General features: G+C 46.3%; 1 protein-coding gene across 4 annotated transcripts in view; it reads left to right on the forward strand.

Moving 5' to 3' along the window:
- Positions 1-18019, forward strand: part of LOC139250253 (uncharacterized) — a 336554-nt gene that overhangs the window by 107047 nt on the left and 211488 nt on the right. For all 4 annotated transcript variants that reach the window (XM_070872754.1, XM_070872750.1, XM_070872751.1 and 1 more), the window contains one exon: positions 12697-12842. In XM_070872754.1, coding sequence (XP_070728855.1) covers positions 12697-12842 — 146 coding nt within the window. The remainder of the gene's footprint in view (positions 1-12696; positions 12843-18019) is intronic.

The raw sequence follows: 18019 nt of genomic DNA on the forward strand, positions 1-18019 counted from the left end.
GGGGATTGTAGGAGAGTCTGTCGAGTCTAACAGAGCAGCAATTAATTTAATGTTCAGTTTGGCTAGATTTGTGATTGTGCAAAGAAGGAATGCTCTTTTTTCTAAGTGGAGGAGAAAACACCTAAAAGAGTATTTTAAATATAAGTTAAAGATCATTATAAGGCTCTGTGAATGTTTTATTCAGAAAAGAATTTAAAGATAGTATTTTATGATCAATTTGTAAAGTACAATAAATTAATGTATGTTACAGGAGACAAATTAAACTTCAGGTTTTAATGTTAATATGTGTTGGAGGAATGGCTGTGCAGAGCGGGGGAATGGATTTGTATGATGCAATGAAATGATCATGATGTAAATGTTCTTAATGTTCAATAAATATTAATTTAAAAAAAGTGGGTATCACACTTGCCTCTGAGTCAGAAGGTTGTGGGTTCAAATCCCACACCAGGGACTTGAGCACATAAATCTAGGCTGACGAGGGATTGCTGCATTGTTGGAGGTACCGTCATTTGGATGAGACGTTAAACTGAGGCCCCGTCTGCTCTCTCAGGTGGATGTAAAAGATCCCATGGCACTATTTCAAAAAAGAGCAGGGGAGTTATCCCCGGTGTCCTGGCCAATATTTATCTCTCAATCACCATAACAAAAACAGATCATCTGGTCATTATCACATTGCTGTTTGTGAGAGTTTGCTGTGTGCGAGTTGACTGCCGCGCTTCCCACATTCCAAAAGTACTTCATTGGCTTTAAAGCGCTTTGAGATGTCCGGTAGTCGTGAAAGGTGCTATATAAATGCAAGTCTTTCTATCTTTATCCACTCTATCTAATTTTATACACCTCAATCAAGTCTCCCCTCAACCTCCTCTGTTCCAAAGATAACCCCAGCCTATCCAATCTTTCCACATAGCTAAAATTCTCCAGTTCTAGCAACATCCTTATAACTCTCCTCTGTACCTTCTCTAATGCAGTCACATCTTTCCTGTAATGTGGTGACTAGTACTGCACGCAGTACTCTAGCTGTGGCCTAACTAGTGTTTCATACAGTTCTAGCATAACCTCTCTGCTCTTATATTCTATGCCTCCGCTCATAAAGGAATGTATCCCATGTACCTTCTTAACCACCTTATCTACCTGTCTTGCTACCTTCAGGGCTCTGTGGACATGCACTCCAAGGTCCCTGTGTTCCTCTACACTTCTCAGTGTCCTACCATTTATTGTGAATTTGCATGCCTTGTTAGCCCTCCCCAAATGCATTATCTCACACTTCTTCGAATTGAATTCCATTTGCCACCGGTCTGCCCACCTGACCAGTCCGTTGATATCTTCCTGCAGTCTACAACTTTCTTCCTCACTATCAACCATGCAGCCAATTTTTGTATCATCTACAAACTTTATAATCATACCCCCAACATTGAAGTCTAAATCATTGATATATACCACAAAAAGCAAGGGCCCTAGAATTGAGCCCTGCGGATCCTCACTGGAAACAGCCTTCCAGTCACAAAAACACCTGTCTGCCACTGAGCCAATTTTGGATCCAACTTGCCACTTTCCCTTGGTTCCCATGGGCTTTTAAATTTCTGTAGAGCATCCACCATCAACATCCTGAGGGTCACAAATGACTCAAAGTTGGTCTGCACCAGCTATATCAATGCCACGGTTACAAGAGCAGGGCAGATACTGGGTAATGTCAGCCTTGGATCAGTGCTAGCACTTTCACATCTGAATCAGGAGGTTTTGGGTTCAGCCTCACTCCAGCAACTTAAACACATAATCTAGGCTGATATTTCGGTAGTAAGGTGCACTGTTAGAGATGGATGTAAAAGGTTTGAAGAGAAATAGGGGAGTTCTCCCGGTGTCCTGGCCAAAATTTGTCCCAACACCAAGATCATTAAAACAGGTTATCTTGTCATCAATCTCATTGCTGTCTGTGGGACCTTGCTGTGTGCAAATTGGCTGCTGAATTTCCCGACATCACAACAGTGACTGCACTTCAAAAAATACTTTATTGACTGTGAAAACATAGAAACATAGAAAATAGGTGCAGGAGTAGGCCATTCGGCCCTTCCAGCCTGCACCGCCATTCAATGAGTTCATGGCTGAACATTCAACTTCAGTACCCCATTCCTGCTTTCTCGCCATACCCCTTGATCCCCCTAGTAGTAAGGACCTCATCTAACTCCTTTTTGAATATATTTAGTGAATTGGCCTCAACAACTTTCTGTGGTAGAGAATTCCACAGGTTCACCACTCTCTGGGTGAAGAAGTTCCTCCGCATCTCGGTCCTAAATGGCTTACCACTTATCCTTAGACTGTGACCTCTGATTCTGGACTTCACCAACATTGGGAACATTCTTCCTGCATCTAACCTGTCTAACCCCGTCAGAATTTTAAATGTTTCTATGAGGTCCCCTCTCATTCTTCTGAACTCCAGTGAATACAAGCCCAGTTGATCCAGTCTTTCTTGATAGGTCAGTCCCGCCATCCCGGGAATCAGTCTGGTAAACCTTCGCTGCACTCCCTCAATAGCAAGAATGTCCTTCCTCAGGTTAGGAGACCAAAACTGTACACAATACTCCAGGTGTGGCCTCACCAAGGCCCTGTACAACTGTAGCAACACCTCCCTGCCCCTGTACTCAAATCCCCTTGCTATGAAGGCCAACATGCCATTTGCTTTCTTAACCGCCTGCTGCACCTGCATGCCAACCTTCAATGACTGATGTACCATGACACCCAGGTCTCTTTGCACCTCCCCTTTTCCTAATCTGTCACCATTCAGATAATAGTCTATCTCTCTGTTTTTACCACCAAAGTGGATAACCTCACATTTATCCACATTATATTTCATCTGCCATGCATTTGCCCACTCACCGAACCTATCCAAGTCGCTCTGCAGCCTCACAGCATCCTCCTCGCAGCTCACAATGCCACCCAACTTAGTGTCATCCGCAAATTTGGAGGTACTACATTTAATCCCCTCATCTAAATCATTAATGTACAGTGTAAACATCTGGGGCCCCAGCACAGAACCTTGCGGTACCCCACTAGTCACTGCCTGCCATTCTGAAAAGTACCCATTTACTCCTACTCTTTGCTTCCTGTCTGACAACCAGTTCTCAATCCATGTCAGTACACTACCCCCAATCCCATGTGCTCTAACTTTGCACATCAATCTCTTGTGTGGGACCTTGTCGAACGCCTTCTGAAAGTCCAAATATACCACATCAACTGGTTCTCCCTTATCCACTCTACTGGAAACATCCTCAAAAAATTCCAGAAGATTTGTCAAGCATGATTTCCCTTTCACAAATCCATGCTGACTTGGACCTATCATGTCACCTCTTTCCAAATGCACTGCTATGACATCCTTAATAATTGATTCCATCATTTTACCCACTACCGATGTCAGGCTGACCGGTCTATAATTCTCTGTTTTCTCTCTCCCTCCTTTTTTAAAAAGTGGGGTTACATTGGCTACCCTCCACTCCATAGGAACTGATCCAGAGTCAATGGAATGTTGGAAAATGACTGTCAACGCATCCACTATTTCCAAGGCCACCTCCTTAAGTACTCTGGGATGCAGTCCATCAGGCCCTGGGGATTTATCGGCCTTCAATCCCATCAATTTCCCCAACACAATTTCCCAGCTAATAAGGATTTCCCTCAGTTCCTCCTCCTTACTAGACCCCCCGACCCCTTTTATAACCGGAAGGTTGTTCGTGTCCTCCTTCGTGAATACCGAACCAAAGTACTTGTTCAATTGGTCCGCCATTTCTTTGTTCCCCGTTATGACTTCCCCTGATTCTGACTGCAGGGGACCTACGTTTGTCTTTACTAACCTTTTTCTCTTTACATATCTATAGAAACTTTTGCAATCCGTCTTAATGTTCCCTGCAAGCTTCTTCTCATTCTCCATTTTCCCTGCCCTAATCAAACCCTTTGTCCTCCTCTGCTGAGTTCTAAATTTCTCCCAGTCCCCAGGTTCGCTGCTATTTCTGGCCAATTTGTATGCCACTTCCTTGGCTTTAATACTATCCCTGATTTCCCTTGATAGCCACGGTTGAGCCACCTTCCCTTTTTTATTTTTATGCCAGACAGGAATGTACAATTGTTGTAGTTCATCGATGCGGTCTCTAAATGTCTGCCATTGCCCATCCACAGTCAACCCCTTAAGTATCATTCGCCAATCCATCCCAGCCAATTCACGCCTCATACCTTCAAAGTTAGCCTTCTTTAAGTTCTGGACCATGGTCTCTGAATTAACTGTTTCATTCTCCATCCCAATGCAGAATTCCACCATATTATGGTCACTCTTCCCCAAGGGGCCTCGCACAACGAGATTGCTAATTAATCCTCTCTCATTACATAACACCCAGTCTAAGATGGCCTCCCCCCTAATTGGTTCCTCGACATATTGGTCTAAAAAAACCATCCCTTATGCACTCCAGGAAATCCTCCTCCACCGTATTGCTTCCAGTTTGGTTGGCCCAATCTATGTGCATATTAAAGTCACCCATTATAACTGCTGCACCTTTATTGCACGCACCCCTAATTTCATGTTTGATGCCCTCCCCAACATCACTACTACTGTTTGGAGGTCTGTACACAACTCCCACTAATGTTTTTTGCCCTTTGGTGTTCTGCAGCTCTACCCATATAGATTCCACATCATCCAAGCTAATGTCCTTCCTAACTATTGCCTTAATCTCCTCCTTAACCAGCAATGCTACCCCACCTCCTTTTCCTTTTATTCTATCCTTCCTGAATGTTGAATACCCCTGGATGTTGAGTTCCCAGCCCTGATCATCCTGGAGCCACGTCTCCGTAATCCCAATCACATCATATTTGTTAACATCCTTCGATCATGAAATAAATCAAACTTTCTTTCTTCTTTACACTGTTATGAGTAGCTTATCTCCTGACCCCCCTCAGTCTCTCCATCATCTACAAGGCTCAAGTCAGGAATTTGATGGAATACTTACCTCTGCCTGGATAGGTGCAGCTCCAACAACACTCAAGAGGTTTCAGTTAATTTGATTCTTGCCCCTGCACTCGATTCAATATCCACCCTGTCCAGCACACTGGCTACAGATGTCCTGCAGCAACTCACCAAGGATATTTCAATTGCATCCCTGCAACCTCTACCACCAAGAGCAGCAAAGTAGTGGGAACACCATGACCTCCAAGTTCCCCTTTAATTCACACACGAGCCTGACTTTGACATATATCACTGTTCTTTCTTTCATTGTTGCTGGGTTAATATTCTGGAATTCCCTCCCTAATCTATTGCAGGAGCACCATCATCACAAGAATTGCGATGGTTTGGAACATAGGAAAGGGATAGGCCATTTAGCTCCTCGAGCATGTTCTGCCATTCAATAAGATCACTGCTGATTTGTGACCGAACTCCATATGTCCACCTTTTCCCCCGTCCTTTAATATCCTTGGTTAACAAGAATCTATCTGTCATGTATTCAACCAGCATTGTAACCCATGTATAAACTGACCTAAGTTGTACACCGTGAGAACAATGACCACTAGGTGGGAGACACTCCTAACCTGGACCTTCAGGTATAAAAGGGGAAGCTCCACCCACCTTCATCACTTGAGTGCTAAGGAATAAAGGACAGGTCACAGACTGACCTTCTCTCAAGCATGGGCCTCGTGTGCATTTATACTGTATAGTAAGGACGTATCAATGGTGACAAGAAACTGGGATTTAAACCACGCGAGCATGGCCACTAGCAGAACAGACGAGAGGTACTGTGTTAAGGAATGGTTGGGACAGAGATTCAACATTGTTAAAGCAGCACACAGTTCTCCAGGCAGACAAGGGCAGTCGGGCATGCCCCAACATGTAGTCGAACCCAGAGGGGGAGTTCGACAGAGACAATGGCAAGCTGAACAGTGATTCACGCCATTGCAAGGGACAATGCGGCCAGTAATGGGGCCATCAACACCTGTTAATGGTGCACTCAAGGACAATAACAGGGGCAGTCAGGGACGATCGACTGGCAAGGGACCTTTTGTTTCAAACCGCAACTCATGCTGGAGGCATGGAGGCATACACTCAGCCGGAGTTTGCAGAGATGAGCAAAATACCTGCAGAAATTGCAGAAATGGACACTGGGGGAAATCGCTGGAAGCTGAAGTTCAGCGAGTTCATGTGGAGCACGTATACAGTTCATACACCAGGACGCCACCGATAATGATGAAAGTGCTCCTCAATGGCATCCCAGTATCAATGGAGTTAGACACGGGTGCCAGCCAGTCCCTGATGGGTATCAAACAGTTCGAAAAGTTGTGGCATCCAAGGCACAGCTATGGACTTACACAAAGCAGATCATTCCGATGCTAGGCAGCGCCACGGTAGTCGTGACCCACAAAGATTCGGAGAACAGGTTGCCACTCTGGATTGTCCCAGGGGATGGTCCCGCACTACTGGGGAGGAGTTGGCTTGCTGTCATGAATTGGAAATGGGGCGATGTCAATGCTATTTCCTCTCTGGAGCGAGTATCATGCTCACAGGTCCTGGACAAATTTGACTCATTATTTCAACACGGCATTGGCACTTTCATGGGGGCCAAGGTAGTGATTCACATAAACCCGGACGCCAGGCCAGTACACCACAAGGCCAGAGCGGTGCCGTACGTGATGCGGGAAAAGATAGAAGGCGAATTGGACCGCCTGTTGAGGGAAGGCATCATCTCGCCAGTCTAATTCAGTGACTGGGCGAGCCCGATTGTGCCGGTGCTCAAGGCGGATAGGTCGGTCAGGATATGTGGTGATTACAAGGCCACCATCAATCAGGTGTCACTCCAAGACCAGTACCCGCTACCGAGAGCGGAGGACCTCTTTGCGACGCTATCCGGTGGCAAACTTTTTTCAAAATTGGACCTGACCTCAGCTTACATGACCCAGGAGCTGGCGAGTGAGTCGAAGAAGCTGACCACCATCACGACACACAAGGGGTTGTTTGAGTACAACAGATGTCCGTTCGGGATTCGCTCGGCCGCCGCGATCTTCCAACGAAATATGGAAAGCCTCCTCAAGTCGATTCCAGGGACGGTGGTTTTTCAGGACGACATCCTCATTACGGGTTACGATACTGAAGAACACCTCCACAACCTGGAGGAGGTGCTACGCAGACTGGACCGGGTAGGTCTGCGACTGAAAAAGGCGAAGTGCGTCTTCCTAGCTCCAGAAGTAGAATTCGTGGGGATGAGGGTAGCAGCAGACGGGATCAGCCTTACTGCGTCCAAGACGGAAGCGATTCAGAGAGCACCCAAACCCCGTAACACGACGGAGCTGCGTTCGTTCCTGGGGCTCCTGAAATATTTTGGTAACTTTCTTCCCAAATTGAGCACGCTGCTAGAGCCGCTACATGTGCTCCTATGAAAAGGTCGCGAATGGGTCTGGGGGGACAGCCAGGAAAGGGCTTTTAATAGAGCACGCAATTTGTTATGTTCCAACAATCTGTTAACGCTATATGACCCATGTAAGAAACTTGTATTAACGTGCGATGCGTCGTCCTATGGTGTCGGGTGTGTGTTGCAGCATGTCAATGCCAAGGGTCAGTTACAGCCGGTAGCTTATGCCTCCAGGAGTCTGTCCCAGGCAGAAAGGGGCTACGGGATGGTAGAAAAGGAGGCGCTCGCATGTGTATATGCGGTAAAGAAAATGCACCAGTACCTGTTTGGCAGGAAATTTGACCTGGACACAGATCACAAACCCCTAACGTCCCTTTTGGCCGACAACAAGGCCATAAATGCAAACACATCGGCCCGCATACAGAGCTGGGCACTCACATTAGCTGCCTATGACTACACAATTCGGCACAGACCGGGCACCGAAAACTGCGCCGATGCACTCAGCAGGCTCCCACTAGCCACCACTGAGGGGGCTACCGAGCATGCTGCTGAGATGGTCATGGCTGTTGAAGCTTTCGGAAGCGAAGGCTCACCCGTGACAGCCCGTCAGATTAAAGTCTGGACAAATAGAGACCCGCTATTGTCTCTAGTCAAGAAATGTGTCCTGAATGAGGACTGGGCAGCCTCGTACAGGGCATGCCCTGAGAAATTTAAACCATTTCATAGGCGCAAGGATGAACTCTCGATTCAGGCAGATTGCCTACTGTGGGGAAACCGTGTAGTCATGCCCCAGATGGGCAGAGAGGTGTTCATCAGAGAACTCCACAATGGGCACCCGGGCATTGTCACGATGAAGGCAATTGCCAGGTCACACGTTTGGTGGCCAGGGATAGACGCAGATCTGGAACTTTGTGTTTGCATGTGCAACACGTGTGCCCAGCTGGGCAATGCGCCCAGGGAAGCCCCCCTTAGCCCCTGGCCATGGCCCGCCAAGCCTTGGTCACGCATCCATGTGGACTACGCAGGTCCTTTCATGGGGAAAATGTTTTTGGTTGTAGTAGACGCCTACTCCAAATGGATTGAGTGTGACGTTTTAAATTCAAGCACATCCTCTGCCACGGTAGAAAGTCTACGGGCAATGTTCGCCGCCCACGGTCTACCGGACATCTTGGTCAGCGACAATGGCCCGTGCTTCACAAACACTGAATTCCAGGACTTCATGGCAGGCAATGGAATTAACCATGTTAGAACGGCACCATTCAAGCCAGCCTCAAACGGCCAGGCAGAACGAACAGTGCAGATAATCAAACAGGGGATGCTCAGAATCCAAGGGAGTTCCCTACAAACCCGCTTATCACGCCTCCTGTTGGCCTATAGATCCCGACCACACTCGCTCACAGGGGTTCCACCTGCAGAGCTACTAATGAAAGAAACGCTCAAAACCCGGTTATCCCTTATACACCCCACCATGAAAGAAATTGTCGAGAGCAGGCGCCAGTCACAATATCACTACCATGACAGGAATGCGAGGGCGCGATGTGTTGATGTAAATGATCCTGTTTTTGTCCTCAACTACGCTGCAGGGCCCAAATGGCTCGTAGGCACTGTGGTTGCCAAAGAGGGAAATAGGATTCTTGTAGTTAAACTTACCAATGGACAAATCTGCCGCAAACGTGGGTCAAACAAAAAGGAGGTTCAGCAACCCCATAGAAGAAGCAGAGGAAGAACACGATATAGAGTTCACTCCACCACAGGTGACCGAACACCGGAACCAAAGGGAGGAGAGCCCAGTCACTGTGGGCAGTCCGGACAGGCCTGAGGCACCGCAAACAGCAGACACTCAGGCCAGCGCCCAACAACCGGAGCCCCAACTCAGGCGCTCTACAAGGGAGCGTAAACCACCAGAGAGACTCAACCTGTGATCCCAATAAGACTTTGGGGGGGGAGGTGATGTCATGTATTCAACCAGCATTGTAACCCATGTATAAACTGACCTAAGTTGTACGCCGTGAGAACAATGACCACTAGGTGGGAGACACTCCTAATCTGGACCTTCAGGTATAAAAGGGGAAGCTCCACCCACCTTCATCACTTGAGTGCTGAGGAATAAAGGACAGGTCACAGACTGACCTTCTCTCAAGCATGGGCCTCGTGTGCATTTATACTGTATAGTAAGGACGTATCACTATCGACCTCAGATTTATAATTAACAAAACTGCTGTTTGCGAAAGAGAGTTCCAAACTTCTACCACCCTTTGCGAGTAGCAGTGTTTCAGAACTTCAGTCCTGAAAGGCCTGGCTCTACCTTTTGGTCCTTCAATCCTAGACTCCCCAACAAGTGGAAATACTTTCTCTCTATTTACCCCATGAGTTCCTCTTAATATCTTGAAAACTGCGATAAAATCACCCCATAACCGGCTAAATTCCAGGGAATACAACATATGTTCAAAGAAAAGGCCCACCACCTCCTTCTTGCGACAATTAGGGTTGGGTAGTAGATGTGGGTGATACGGCCTTGCTAGTGTCTCCCACGTCCAAAGCCCAAAATTTGAAAAAAGGCCAACCCTCCAGAATTGCTTGAAAAAAATGTGAAGATATCCATAACCCTCATTTAAGGTGAGAGTCCACAGTTTGGTGGCACTACAGAAAAATTAGAATGATGTTGATTTTTGGAAGTTAATTTGAAGCTGAGTTGTAGGTTGTGTTGGAGCATGCTATTTATTGGGATGAATGGGGGGGCTTTGGGTATTGAATGAAGAGTGAATGGAAAAGTGATATAAAATTGACAACTTCCTCTTTCTTGTCTGGACTTGGGCTGTTGGATTTGGATGGAGTGTTGGGAAGGATGGTGATAAGGACATGCTGCAGTCTTTACCTTTTCTAGAAGATGCCCATCCATGCTCAAGCATATCTTTTCTGCAAAGCCAAGCAGAGAGGACACATTGGCCCTGAATTTGCAGTCGGAGGCGTACCTCCGGAGTACGCCTCTGATCTGCGAAAGCTCTACGAACTTACCTCCTGGCTCTAAAGCTCCAGAGAGTTTGGGTCCTAGATCTGCAGGCATAAGCCTGTGTAAAGGCCCACTGATTCCAGGAAAGTAGGCGGTTCGGGAGCGTCCCTGGGATCACATAAGAAATAGGAGCAGGAGTAGGCCATTTGGCCCCTCGAACCTACATTAAGATCATGGCTGATCTGATCAGGGACTCAACTCCACTTCCCTGCCCACTCCCCATAACCCTTTACTCCCTTATCATTCAAAAATCTGTCTATCTCCACCTTAAATATATTCAATAACCCAACATTCACAGCTCTCTGGGGCAGAGAATTCCATAGATTTACAACCCTCTGAGAGAAGAAATTTCTCCTCATCTCACTTTTAATGGACGGCCCCTTATTCTAAGACTATGTCCCCTAGTTTTAGTTTCCCCTATGAGTCGAAATATCCTCTCTGCATCCACCTTGTCGAGCCCCCTCATTATCTTATAAGTTTCAATAAGATCACCTCTCATTCTTCTGAACTCCAATGTGTATAGGCCCAACCTACTCAACCTATCTTCATATGTCAACCCCCTCATTTCTGGAATCAACCTAGTGAACCTTCTCTGAACAGCCTCCAATGCAAGTATATCTTTCCTTAAATACGGAAACCAAAACTGTCTGCAGTACTCCAGGTGTGGCCTCACCAATACCTTGTACAGTTGTAGCAGGACTTCTCTCCTTTTATACTCCATCCTCCTTGCAATAAAGGCCAACATTCCATTTGCCTTCCTGATTACTTGCTGTACCTGCATATACTAACTTTTTGTGTTTCATGCACAACGACCTCCAGGTCTCTCTGTACTGCAGCACTTTGCAATAGGCAGACATGGGCCTGGTCCTCCAATGAGAAAGGAGGATTCCATCGCAGTCATTTCCAAATGGAATCTCCTAATGATATGCAATGGAATCCCCAAATAACTAAACAATTTAGACAACTCTAATAAATATAAATGCTTAGATTTTCAAATATAATTAAAAGTTCCTTCATTACACCAAAGACAATAAAAATTAAAGTTTTTGAAAAATAATTTTAAACATTTTAATCTGGGCCAATATTTGCATGAACTAATTTTAAGTGTGTGTGCATGATTTTTTATTTTTAAATGTTTCATTTAAGATTTATAATAACCCTTACGCTGATGAAAGCAGGCCTTCTTACCAGCCATAAGAGTTTTGTGGGCAATTGCTGGGTAATAATTGGACAAATAGCCGGGCTCTGCGCCAGCGAAAATGATTTCTTAGTCAATTTGGATGATCTGTCAAGGCCGCAAATTCCAGATTGTCGCCCATGCACAGTGCAGGCGAAAAATTGGAACTTGCGGGGCAAATCTTCTGGCCCATTGTATACATCTCAGACAGCTCCAATTACCCAAGCAGGAAAGCAAGGAATGCCTCCCGAACCTCATCCATTATTACTATACAGCTCAGTTCTCAGCATCAGTTGTCTAGAATATGAGCTGCTCTCAAAATGTTTGACTAAGTTTGGAGACAGTTGTTCCTTCATTAAGCTCCTTGTACACCTTCCCCTACACACCAGACTAAGAACTAGACTAATTGGTGGCTAAATATATTCAATTGTATTGCTAATGCTGACAGTAGAGAGAGAGAGAGCAAGAGAGAGGCCTACCTGTCACTGAAGATATGTCACAGGACTTGAGCCCTTGTCCCACTTTGGCACAACTGCGACATCTCAGAAATGCTGGTTGTAGGAGCATTCAAAACCTGCAATCAAAAGACCACGATAGAGTTGGGTAAGTCGCTCAATATGGTAGCAGCTAGTTGACAAATTTCATAGCCAATTGGAAGCCACAGATTCATGACCAGCCTCATTACTGTGTTGATGCATGATTGGCCTTCTGGTGGGCAAGGATCTTCTGCAGCAGCAAGATAATGTATACGCCAACTGTGACATAGCACATTACCCTACCCTCCCTCCCCATCCGTGCCACCCCCCCCCCCCCCCATATAAGCATCTGTGGTACATCATTAGTTGGAATGGGTCTTGCACAGGCTATATTTGGAGTTGGAAAGCCACCATAGCATCTGGGCCCTCTTCCCGCGCACTCACTCTGCCCAAACCAATCATTTTACTCATTTCCCAGAGCAAATATTGTTCATTCCTTAACAGATTTAATTGCACTAAAATGTTGATTAAACTTGATTTATGAATAATTAGTAACTTAACATACTGTACTTTTAATTAATGTGCTTATGGTAAAGTTAAATTTGACATGTTTTGCATTAAACTTCGCCAGTTTATGATTTTCTGATGACAAATATTTTCCAGGAAGAACATTTTAAATTCTAACTCAACAACCACAAAGTGCAACACTTATTTGAAATATGGTCCAGTTTATCAGATGAAAATAAAATATTTCAGCACTGAGGACCTTCAATCAATTCTTTATGAGCTGGTGACCATGATAAAAGAAGGTATCCATTTTATTATTCATGGCTCATTGTGACACATCTGCATACATAAACTGCTGACAAGCTTTTTAAATCACTTGAGGTGATCTTTGGTATGATTTCATATTTAAAATCAGTTAAAATATTCCTTTATCTTTAGAAATGTAGATAAATGTATTTCTAATCAATACATTTGTTGAAACATCTGTTTTTTTTTCTCTTTCCTCTTCTCTGATTTTGAACTTTTCTCTCAAACTGTCGTATTTTCTGTATGCACCTTGGTCTTTCACACTCATCCATTCTCTTGCTAACGTTGGCCCAGATTTTCCATGCGTACACTGCTGTAAGTGCCTTGCAAATTCTTTTACCAGCCTAAGGGTTTAAATAAATATTAAAATTAAATTTAAAAATATCATTTTAACATTCAAAAACCTGTAAAGTAAGTTTAGGCTATTTTTGGCCCCTTGGAAAATGTTTACATTTATTTTTGAATACATTAATTTTTTGATTTAAATGTTAAATTGTATTTTAATTAATTTTAAAATATGTAATGATTCTTTTTATTTCAGTGTTGTGCAACTGTGTTTTTTGAGTGATCCCTATTAAGCTTACGGGGACTCGGTACATAAATGGAATCGCCGTAAGCATGATGGGAATCCGCTTTCTGATTGGTTGGGTCGGCCCACTTGATCCCAGGGGTGCTTGCGAACTGCATGCGCCCCCGGGATACATGGGCCTTTACGCATGCAATCGCGTAGAGGCACAGGAGTGCAAATCTCCGTGGATCCAGGATTGTCAGGTAGGTTCGTAGTTTTATTGTGGTTTGGAGGCATTCAACCGTGGGAAGCCTCTGACCGCAAATTTCGGCCCATATTTTCTCCTCAATCCCTTCCTCATTATCCTCTCATCTATCTGTTTTGTATTCTCTCTACTTCCCTGTCTACCCTTTCTATCATATCTGTACCCCTCTTCACTATCTCTGATATGTGTCAACCTTGCCTCAGTGATAGCATTTGCCTCTTAAATCAGAAGGTTATGGGTTCAAGTCCCAATCCAGAGACTTGAGCACATAATTTAGGTTGACACTTCGGTACTGAAGGCATATTGCACTGTCGGAGGCACAGTGTTTTGGATATTAAACAGCTCAAATCGACACAATGGTCCTGAAATTCCGATGTTCCCGGGCCTGTACTAAGCTTGTACGGACCCGGGAAGGCATCGGAAAAGCCGGTTTTCGGCGCGCAATGCGCATGCGCTGAAAACCAGCTTTTCTGATCTGTCAGGTTTCTAGCTTGACAGATCATCCGCAGATCGGGAGCGAGGACACTTGTAAGTGCAAATTTCCGATATTTACGCACACAATTGTCCTCAAAAATCATGCGCCTGAAAAAGCAGGCGCATAGCCTACTTTTACAAGGCAATTGTTTTAAAAAATATATAAAAATAAAGTTATGAAAACATATTTTATAATTAAAAACCCTCCCCACAACGGTAAGTTTATTTTAGAAAACTTTTTTAAAAATCGGGAAAATATATATTTTTTTAAAGACATTAATAACTTTAATTTAAATGAATGTAGTGTATATTTTCTATTTTTTTATTAGCATTTTTGGGTGTTTGCGGCTGTGTTTTGGGTGTATGGGGCTGTTTCTCAATCACTGTAATAAGAGTTTAGGACCTTACGGAACTCCTATTACTATGATACTTTACCTGATTGGCTGCCAGAGCTATGTGACTCCAGCTCCAGGCCTGTGCACGTCCCGCTCTGCACGCACTGCGAATCGCAGTCAGGAGAGCCCTCAGCATCGGAAAGTCGAACGTGGGCAGCAGCTTAAGGTAGGTGCGTATTTTTTCTCTAAAATGCCCGCGGAATGGACAAAACGGAATTTCAGGGCCAATATAAAACCATGTTCTTTCTTTTTCTTTCTTTATCTCTACTCTGTTTCTTTTCAACCTATTTTCTTCCTATATTCCTTTCTTGATACCTTTTCTTCCTCTGTATTTTCTCTCCAGCATGCTCTTCTTTTTTTATGATAAATCCTTTTCTCTGCTTCGTATTTCTCTACTTTTTTTCCCCTTTTCTCTTATATTACACACCCTTTCACACTTTATCTACTGTCTAAACATTTAGGGGCGAAGTTGGGCTCCTGTGCGCCTGCTGTTAGCGTCTTTGAGAGGCGCAAACATGGCGCAAATGGGTTTTCGCCTGGGCGTGGCGAGTAAAGCGTGCCCCCCACCCGCAAAATTGGATGGGGATTTTGCGGAGGCGCTAACAGGTAGCGCCACACTCCTGCCGTTAGTGCCCTGCTTGGCTGCACCCGGCAATGAAGCCGTAATTGTCGTGTGCAGCACACCGTTACCACCCTGGAAGAGGAATTCGGCCGCGCCCCCTCACTTACCGCCTGGCACTGACAACAATAGCTTCAGCTGTCGAGTTGCAGTTGGGAGTTGGCTGAAGGAGGGCTATTTAAAGACATCATCTTTAGAAACAATTTTTGTTGGCCATTACTCCTTGCAGCTTGCTGACACATAAGCAGAGTGGCTGTTAGACAGATTTGAGTGATTTTCAATTCAAAGACTGTTCTGCCTCTTAACCATTCCTTTGTTTCATTGAGGGCAGATTTGAAATGACAAGATTTATATCACTTTATGGGGGCTGTGTTAGCACTCGAGTTCCTGCTTCGACCTCACAGTTGGAGGCTACTTAGTTGGAGACAAAGACAGGGAGAAAGACAGCAAATTGTGGCCAAAGACTGAAGGTCCAACAGGGCTGGCAATAGGAGACCTTACCCTCTCAGGGTGTTCCAGCAGTAGTTTTCCTACATCAATTTCACTGAGGAACAGTGTGTTCAAAGGCTGCGTTTGAGCAAGGGCGTGGTCACAGAGCTCTGCCTTCTGCTGCAACCAGACCTTGAGCCTCGAGGATGGCTCTCTCAGGGGCAGTCAAGGTCACCATTGCGCTCAATTTCTATGCCAATGGATCCTTTCAGGGTGCAACAGGAGACATCTCCAACATCTCCCAGTTTACCGTGCATTGCTCCAACTGCAAGGTCACAGATGCTCTGTACAGAAGGAGAAGGGACTACATTTCCTTCCCCATGACCAGAGAGAAGCAGCATGAGCGTGCATGTGGTTTCGTCAGGATAGCGGGTTTTCCCATGGTGCAGGGCGCCATTGACTGCACCCACATCGCTTTGCAGGCACCGCATAACAATCTTGAGGCATTCCGTTACCGCAAAGGCTACCACTCACTGAATGTGCAGTTGGTGTGCGACCACACACGCCGAATCCTCACTGCCAATGCCCACTATCCTGGCAGCTGCCACGAGCATTCATCCGCTGATGAATTGGTTCCGCTGCCTTGACCACTCAGGAGGAGCCCTCCAGAACTCGCCTGAGCGGATATCCCTATTCGAAGTTGTCTGCTGGATGTTGCACAACCTGGCCATCATGAGGGCACAGCCATTGCCACCAGGGATAGCTGCACCACCTCAAGAGGGGTAGGAGGAGGGGGAGGGGGAGGAGGAGGAGGAGGACAAGGAGGAGAGAATGAGGAGGAGCAGGAGCAGCAACACCAGCGACGGAGGAGGCAGCCATTCAATCGCGATTCTGCAAGGGCGGTCCGCGACCCGTCTCATCAGAGTTCAGTTCCAGTGAATTCCATCCGCTTCCCGGTTCCTCTGGATTTCCCCATCACCACATCAATTTATCCTTCCATACCAAAGCCACAAAACTGAAATGAGAAACAACAGAAAAGATGAAACATTCCAATAAAAATTTATGTAATAACAATTACCTGTATCAATGTATTTCAGAATCACCCGTCTGCATTTCATTATATCCCCTCTTTGCTTTAACTATTTCCAGTGCTCGTCCTCAGTGTGTCCCCTGTGGCTGCAGCATGGCTTGTGGAAGGCTGCTGTGTGTCAGGGCCAGAGACTACAGATGGCCTTGCAGGACGGCCTCGACCAGCTCTGGGCCTGGAAGAGCCGGCAGTAGGCTGCACCACCTCAGGCTGAGCGTCGGCAGTCTGGCTGGCTGGCTGACGGGCAGCGACAAGTGCAATGGCGGAATGGCAGTTGTGGGCCCAGGAATGCTGTCATCGTGAGAGAGGACAGCAGGTTCCTGCTCCACTGACCCAGTGACACTCACCCAGGGCAGCACCTCAGCATCCCCAGCAATCTGCTGCAGCACAGATTGGTAGGATGCTGTGACCCCATGAGATCCCCGGTGAGCTGTGGTGGACCCAGCGGCACTGGCAGCAGTCAGAGCTCGCGTGGCATCCAGCTGAGACGGCATGAGAACAGTCTGAGACTCAATGCCAGCAGTCACTGACTGCATCACAGCTCTAAGATGTTGCGTTGCTTCTGCCTGTGGTGCAATGGAAGCTGCCACATCGCCCATGACACGCGTCATGAGGGCTGGATCCGCACGGCCTCTCTGGGAGTCCACCATCGTCTGCAGATTGGCAATGGTGGGCTGTATGGTGTGCGCAAAGCTATGTGCAGTGTTGGCGGTGGCCTCCTCCACGCTCCTTACCACTGCCAAGAGGCTCTCTGGTACCTATGCCGTTGCACCTATCATGTCAGAGTACATGGCCATCACTCTTCTTGTGAATGCTTGCCCATCGAGGTCCTCTGCAGCAGAACTCAAGTGCGAACTTGCCCTCCGGAGAGATGGCTCCCGAGGTTCCCTTTCCCCTTGACCTTGTTGCATCCCGCTAGGCCCCGGTGCATTCATCCAGTGCAGACCCCTCTGCCAAGCTAACCTCTAATGAATGCGCAGTGCCAGTCTCTGAGCTGGTGCCTGCGGGTGAGAGATGCACATTTGCTGGTTGGTTTTCTGAAAGCATAAATGGCACAAAACCCGTGTTAAGGGCAGGGGGGCAGGAATGGAGCAAGGAAGGCAGACAGTATTAAGATCTGGAAAGTGATAAAGTCTTCTGGGTTGACGGGGAAGTGGGTTTAGAAAAGGAGAGGGGATAAAGATACCAGTATTGCCCCCAGCGGGGTCGACGTCTCCACCCACCACGGCGCCCACCACCTGCAGGCCAATGAGCCACAGCACTCACTTCTCAAGGTCAGTGAACTCGCACAGTTGAGGTTCCCCCACACTCCAGTGCGCTGTTGATCCCTCCTATTACGTGCCATCTTGGCCTGCAACAGAAAGGAACTTGTGTGAAGAAGTGTCCAGCTATGTAT

Source organism: Pristiophorus japonicus, unplaced genomic scaffold, assembly GCF_044704955.1.
Source record: "Pristiophorus japonicus isolate sPriJap1 unplaced genomic scaffold, sPriJap1.hap1 HAP1_SCAFFOLD_359, whole genome shotgun sequence".
NCBI lineage: Eukaryota > Metazoa > Chordata > Chondrichthyes > Pristiophoridae > Pristiophorus > Pristiophorus japonicus.